The sequence below is a fragment of the Pinus tabuliformis genome, chromosome 2_2, assembly GCF_031772625.1.
Source record: "Pinus tabuliformis cultivar Carrire ecotype Pingquan chromosome 2_2, CPIR1, whole genome shotgun sequence".
Lineage (NCBI taxonomy): Eukaryota > Viridiplantae > Streptophyta > Pinopsida > Pinales > Pinaceae > Pinus > Pinus tabuliformis.
The window spans coordinates 673,702,510-673,710,352 of NC_142300.1; the positions used below are offsets into that span (position 1 = coordinate 673,702,510).

General features: G+C 35.1%; 1 protein-coding gene across 1 annotated transcript; it reads left to right on the forward strand.

The window, feature by feature from the left end:
* The first annotated feature begins 3,381 nt into the window (after positions 1-3,381).
* On the forward strand, positions 3,382-6,977 carry LOC149194436 (uncharacterized). Its single transcript, XM_089405087.1, has 2 exons — positions 3,382-3,962; positions 4,071-6,977. Exons 1-2 carry the CDS (start codon positions 3,569-3,571, stop codon positions 5,981-5,983), a joined length of 2,307 nt encoding a protein of 768 aa, XP_089261213.1. The 5' UTR covers positions 3,382-3,568; the 3' UTR covers positions 5,984-6,977.
* Positions 6,978-7,843: the final 866 nt, after the last annotated feature.

Sequence of the window (7,843 nt, forward strand, 5' to 3'; positions counted from 1 at the left end):
TTTTGGCCTCAGAAAGTTGTAGAGCCTCAATTGCATTAATTTGTAGATTAAAGAAAATAAACTCCCAATAAAAGATATGAAATTTTGCGAGAAGTATACACAGAAAGTATAGAGAAAAGAGGATGATTTTTATTAATAAAAATTATGTGAGTACAATATAATAAAAATATAAATTCCCATGAAGAACCATTGACCAAATCATATTCTAAACAATTGCAATGCAAAAAATCATATGCAGAAGTCTAGGAAAGAAAAATAAATTGGATGTGACAACCTTTAAAACACCTTAAGATGCTTTGATATACCGGTAGACAACCTATTTCTCTAAAAAATAAATGGCTATTAGCACTCGATAGATAAAAACTAGACCTTCAAAAAACAAGTAAAATGATAGAAAATCAAGTTACTTAAAAATAATGTGTCCAAAGGATGAGTGGAGTTGCTCATTATACAATATCTTCCTTTGGAAAATTATCTAATGCCACCTATTGGTTTTGCTTCTTATAACTCAAAGAATATTAAAATTAGAAAGAATGAATAACAAATTAAAGCTAGTGCATACCTCTCATCTCGTTACAGTGTTTTGTCTCCTCCTTCATAGCCCCCTCCTTTTTTATGCCTCCATAAAATGGTTAGGCAATTAAGTTACTTGGGCAATTAATTATAATATATTTTCTAATTAAATTTTAATTGGAGATAAAGGACAAGCATTCTAAAGAAAGAATTAAATTTCTAAATTATTATATTTAAGTTTCTTAGTAAGTGAGAACCTCCTTGTTTAATAAGAATAAATCATTTAATATGCAATTCAAACACAATAATACATTTATTGGAAATCGCATGTGACATATATATATTAATAAAAAAATTAACTAATGTTAAATAGACATGATCTTTGTGCCTCCAAGATATGCGTGGTGAAACAAATATCTTGGAGCAGCGTAATTAGCGTATGGGAGATATATGGAATTATTGAAAATAAAAGAAACTGAGTTGGAGAGAAGTGCTGTTAAACTGCAATCGTGTGTGAAACTGAACTGGAGAGAGAAAAAGGATGCATACAATTACATGGGTGGTAGGTATTTGAGTTGAAAAAAGTGCACACATTGACTTGACTTGACTTCAGTGGCGCAGAGAGCCACAAAAGCATTCCACGCATCGACTGGAAGAGGGCCCAAAATTTGTTCAACTGAGAAGCCTTTCTCGTGAAATGTTGCGTATAGTCTATGAATGAGTTGAGTGGGGTATAGCGACGAAGAAATCGACTTTAGTTGAGTGGGTGAGAGGGGCCAAAATTTCTTCGAAATATTGCATTCCCCGTGAAATATTGCACTCATTGGCTTGTGGGGCCCGAAATTTGTTCAATTGAAAGGCCTTTCTCTTGAAATGTTGCGTACATTCCGTGTAAATGGAGTTGAGATGAGTGGGGCATAGTGACCAAGAAATCGATTTTAGTGGAGCCAAGAAATCGCAATCGATTTCTTGTCAGTGGAGCGAAGAAATCGCATGTATAGAATATATGGGTGGGATTATTCGTAAATTGATTTTAAATATTAAAATTTTGAAAGTTTGGAAAATTTATTTTATTGGAGCGAAAAAAATATGTATAAAATATACAGGTAAAATTATTTGCAAATTGATTCTAAATATTAAAAGTCTAGAAACTGGAAATAGTAAAGACAATATTTCTTTTTTTAATGTTGCATAAATTCCATGAATGAATACATCTACGATGCAAAATCAAATTCCAAAGTTGGAGAGGTGCTTTTCAAAATTCTGCCCGGAAAGGGAAAGACGGAGAGATGGATTTGCAAAATCGAAAGACTATTCTATTGACTTGACTTGGGAAATTGAAAGGCTATTGACTTGACTTAAGGGAGATAGAGCCGAGGCAGACTATTCTTCTTCCCCATTTTTGGGTTGGTTTAACAGGCCACCTGCCACCTTCCACCTTTTATTTTACTTCATCGACAACTTACCATGCAGTACGTTTTTAATAAAATTTACGAACAATTTCGATATTTTGGTAACTAGTTACTGTTTTCTCCACATACATATCTCAACATGGGAAAACTTTTCATATTTGACTGTTATTACCGAAGACTGAATCCTCAACATTTTTGGAGGTTAAGTTTAATTTATTTATTAATTTTTATCGGAACAAAGAAAATTTAAAAATAAAATAATTATAATTAAATTGTTTTAATAATTTATTCCTGTGATTTAAAAAGCGATATTATTTTATATTTTATTATTAAATTATTTGTGTTAATATATATTTATGGAATTTATTGAAAATAATTTTATTTTTTATAATTAATATTTTAGAAATTTTCCATATCAAAATGATTATCCTCTGATTTAATCTTTAATTTCAAAATGAATTTAATGAAAAATAGCATCAGACTTTCAAATAAAAACATAAAAATATGTTTTACAGTAAATATGGATTTATGTTTTATAAAAATCTTATTAAAAGGAATGAAACCAAATGAGAAATTCTTCTATAATTAGATTATTTACGATCAGAACACATAGGCATGTGCCGGGAAAAGTGTGTTGCTTACATTCCATGAACGAAGACGTATATTTGGCAAATTGAGCAGAGGGGAGAAAAGGCATCTGCCGTGAAGAGTGTATACGTGAATTATTTTGGGAAATTGAAAGGCTTGTGAATTATTTTTGTAGAAGTGTCGTATTCTCCTTTATTTTCTTCCGATTTTTTTGGAGGGGTAAAATGGCCAGCAGCCATGACACTTTCAAATGTCTTATTTTAGCTATGATGATCTATTTTAATAAAGACATATGATCATCTATTTTAATTATTTTATAAACTCTCTTTCCTGCGAATTAAATAAATAAAATTTATAATTGTGAACAGCGGCGAGCGTTGATGCGTATTTCAAGTGATTGTAATGACCAGAGATGTTGATGCAACATTGCAGTTTTGTCAAACTCCATCGTCCGTCAAACGTTGAGTTGTAGAGACAAAACGGGTAACACTCAAGATGGAGAAATCGATTTGGGAAAGTGGAAGGCAATTACAGAGCTCTGGGTGTATTCAATTGACTTGACTTGACTTGAGTGAGGCACAGGGGCCCAAAAATTGACGTGAATGGGGCAGAGGGATGAGGAACCCAGGCGGAAGTTTCTTCATGTTCAGAAAATCCTCCCAAGCCTGAGCTGTTCAGAGAGTTTAAGGTCCTCCCAAGCCTGTGCTGTCCATATTGTTTTGACTTTACTGGAGCGAAAAAAGGGGGCGTTTGGGCAAAGGGCCAAGAAATCAACTTTCGTGGGACAGACGAGCGATAGGAATGGCAGAGAAATTTCAATTTCTTTTATAAAAATAAAATCTCAGTATTCACGGACTCTAACGCCATCCTTATCCTTATTGACTGGACTAAATGGGGCTGAAGATGTTGGAATTTTGTGGAAACATAAGGTTTGAATAAAGTTGATTTAATGTCCTCGAATTCCACACAAGAGTTCTTTATATATGGGCCGTTGTACATAGCCAACAGCACACAACTCCCGGGCATTGAAGGATTTTGCAGTGGGAGAGGTGAAAATGGATGTTCCTGTGGTATTATTATTACTTCTGTGCATGGTTGCCTCTGGGCCTGCAGCAACGTATTCCCATTCTCATCATCGCCAAGATCATCATCCCTATCTGTATTCCCATACTCATCATCATCATGAGGGATCACATGGCTTTACTTCGCTTCCTGAACGCATGGTGGAGGAAGGTGAATTGGTAGCGTCATCAATGGACACCCACGGTAAAAAGGACCTGGATGCGCTTTTGTCATTCAAAAAGTCCATAACAGCAGATCCGTATGGCATCCTCTTCAACTGGACGGCGGAGAACTCGGAGACCATATGCTCCTCATGGTATGGTATCAGCTGCATACCTCATACCAAAAGAGTAGTGGGTATAGAGTTGGTTGAAGAAGATTTGGAAGGTACTCTTTCTCGGTCCATTGGCCACCTTTCATTGCTGCACTCTTTGAATGTTTTTGCGAACCTTTCATTGTTGCACTTTTTGAATGTTTTTGCTAATTCTTTTGCAGGAAGAATTCCACCCAACTTTGGCGAGATGAAAGTGTTGCGAACACTTAATCTGAGCAAAAATTGGCTCTCGGGTCCTATTCCAGCAGAGTTGGGCCTGCTTAAAGCGTTGCGAACGCTTGACCTGAGTGGAAATCTGCTCTCAAGTTCTATTCCAGCAGAACTGGGCCTGCTTAAAGCGTTGCGAACGCTTGACCTGAGTGGAAATCATCTCTCAAGTTCTATTCCAGCAGAACTGGGCCTGCTTAAAGCGTTGCGAACGCTTGACCTGAGTGAAAATATGCTCTCCAGTTCTATTCCAGCAGAATTGGGCCAGCTGCAGAATCTACAGTCCCTTGTTCTTGACGACAATGATTTCTCTGGAAGGATACCACGAGAGCTGGGTAATTTGACACAACTTACTCACCTATCCATATCCCGTGATAATATGCTGGGTTCTATTCCTTGTGAGATATTCTCTCTTCCCCTCCAAAGTCTTTCTCTTTATCAGAACTTCAGCATACCTGAAGCCATTGTTAATTTGACATCCTTGACTGAGCTATACATATATGAAAATAGTTTCACTAAAGTACCTAGAGTTATTTCCAGTTTACCTAAGTTGACCAATTTAGCTCTTTCATCTTTTTATGGAAATAACCTTTCTATCAACATACTTAAAGTCATTGCCAATTTGACCACATTGACTTACTTAGACCTTTCTGGAAATGGTCTTAGTGATGGCATATTTAGAACCATTGCCAAGTTGACCACGTTGACTTACTTAGACCTTTCCTTTAACATGCTCACTAATAATATATTTGTAGCCATTTCCAATTTGACTCAATTGACCACTCTTGATCTTTATGGAAACAATTTCATTGGTAGCATCCCTGTAACCCTTTCCAATTTGACTCGATTGACCTCTCTAGATCTTTCTTTTAACAATTTCACTGGTAGCATCCCTGTAGCCCTTGGCAATTTGACTCACTTGACCTCCCTAGATATTTCACAAAATAAGCTCAGTGGTAGCATCCCTGTAGCCCTTGGCAATTTGACTCACTTGACCGACCTAGATCTTTCTGGAAACAAGCTCAGTGGTACCATTCCTATATCCCTTGCCAAATTGACTCAATTGACCAACCTAGATCTTTCTGACAACAAGCTCACTGGTACCATCCCTGTAGCCCTTGGCAATTTGACTCAATTGACCTACCTAAGTCTTTTTGTAAACAAGCTCACTGGTAGCATCCCTGTAGCCCTTGGCAATTTGACTCAATTGACCAACCTAGATATTTCTGAAAACAAGCTCACTGGTAGCATCCCTGTAGCCCTTGGCAATTTGACTCAATTGACCGAACTAAGTCTTTTTGAAAACAAGCTCACTGGTAGCATCCCTGTAGCCCTTGGCAATTTGACTCAATTGACCGAACTATATCTTTCTGAAAACAAGCTGAGTGGTACCATTCCCATATCCCTTGCCAAATTGACTCAATTGACCACCCTATATCTTTCTAAAAACAAGCTCACTGGTAGCATCCCTGAAGCTATTACCAATTTAAGGAACCTTGAAGGCCTTGATCTTTCAAACAACAATCTTACAGGGACAATTCCGAGAGCCATAGGAAAGCTTCATTCATTACAATACTTAGGATTGTATTCAAACAAGTTAAATGGGTTCATCCCATATACCATAGGTCACTTAAAGGCTCTCAAGTACCTTTCTTTATATAACAACAGCTTTTCGGGGAGTATTCCAAATAGTATTAATGATTTGAATTCACTTGCAATATTAGATCTATCAGAAAACAACTTGAAGGGGACAATTCCTAATGGCTTTGGAAATTGCACTAATATGAGAGTCTTCTCTGCTCATTCTAATAACTTATTTGGGGTACTTCCACATCTTTGGCCAATTGTACCCATCTTAAGCAGCTAGATTTAAGTAGAAATGGATTGACTGGGGAACTCCCTCTGTACTTGACATTTCTTCATGACTTGAAAGTTTTAAGCCTTGGTTATAATAATCTGCATGGTTGTATTCCTCAGCACATGACAAATCTCACCAAATTGCATGTGTTGGATTTGTCCAACAACAGATTCAGTGGAAGCATACCAGATCATCTTGAGAGACTCTCCAAATTTTCAAATGTGTCAATTGAGGATGATGAGTCAGATATAGAAATAGAATTTGATATGAAAGGGTTTGAGAATGTGTTGTTATATCCGTCAGATGAAGAAATAGAAATTGATATGAAAGGGTTTGAGTATGAGTTGTCATATCTCTCGCCTACAAATACTATATTTGATTTGTCTTGTAATAATCTTACAGGAGAAATCCCTGCAAGCATTGGTAGTATGAACCACTTGCGGTTGTTGAATTTATCTTGGAATCATTTGGAAGGGAAAATACCTGCAACTCTTAGTCAAATATCTACTTTGGAGCAATTGGATTTGGCACATAATAATTTGGGTGGACCAATCCCTGAAGAACTCTCTGAGTTACACGAGTTAGCTGTTCTAGATGTTTCATCAAACAACCTTTGCGGGAAAATTCCAACAGGGACACAATTTTCTACTTTCAATGTAACTTCCTTTCAAAATAATACGTGCTTATGGGGTTGTCCTTTAGATTCATGTAATGAATATGAAAGACAAGAAACAAATGGCGAGAATGCTATTAACAATAGTAATGTAACAGTGGGATGGCTAAGTCAACTCAAAGAAAATATATCATTGATAGCATTGGTTATAGGAATGGGGATTGGATTTGGGGGAGTGGTTAGTTTCTTTGTGTTATGTAAAAGAGCTAATCATTGGGTTATGTCCCCAAACATACCACGCCCTTTTTTTGGGGTATATCGATTCCCTACTTAGAATGGGCTTACTAGCCCAAAGATTTCACTTTATTGTACAAGGAAATAAAGTATAGTTGAAGTTCATTATATATAATTATATATATCATGGTTTAAAATCTATAGTGCAATACATAGAATATTTTATATCAACCTAAATGTAGCATAACTCTCCATTTGCTATTTGCTATTTTTCATTGTTAAAATGATCAGTGTAGTTACTTGTTTTCTTTTAGTTAATGGTATGCATTAATACAATATTATCATTTGAGTCGACAAGAGCATTATACAACCTAGTTAACATGAACCTCTATGTTAACTAATTTATTCTAATATGAACTTTATAATTTTTTTAAAGTGGAGGATGAAGTAATATTGATATATATTTAAAGATATATTGAAAAACAAAAAATATAATGTAGATGATGTGGTTTATAAATAAAATATTGCAATACTCATGTTAATTAAAATATTTCAATGTCAATTATGTATATAATAGTACAACTATATAAATTAAATGACAGGGAAATACCGATAGACATCAATTCACTATGCCAAGAAGGGCCCAATATGAGGGTGATGTGTGATTTTGTCTATGTTCAATGAGGAGTTGACACATATTCCTCTTAAAATAAACAACATATTATCTAAATAGAAAAGCAATGAATATGCATGTTTAGTCAATTTTAAGTAAAAGCATTATAAAACATCAATAATCTCAGCCCTACTATGTCCAATCATGTGGTAAAAATATTTCACGCACTCTTAGTCCTAAATAAAATATTTGGATGTCCACATGCCATAATATAATTTTGTATCAACTTTAAAAAGAGATAAAGTAATTACAAGTAAAAAACATGGGCGTGTAAGATATTTAAACCTTATATTTTTCAAAAATATTTCAACAGATAATTTAAATAAACTGGAAATCTATATATATATAT

What these genes read in the sequence shown, in the direction of transcription:
- LOC149194436 (XM_089405087.1), top strand. Translation starts at nt 3,569, where the DNA reads ATGGATGTTCCTGTGGTATTATTATTACTTCTGTGCATGGTTGCCTCT. An exon ending in GGTTGAAGAAGATTTGGAAG is followed by an intron (nt 3,963 to 4,070) that starts GTACTCTTTCTC and finishes ATTCTTTTGCAG; the next exon opens with GAAGAATTCCACCCAACTTT.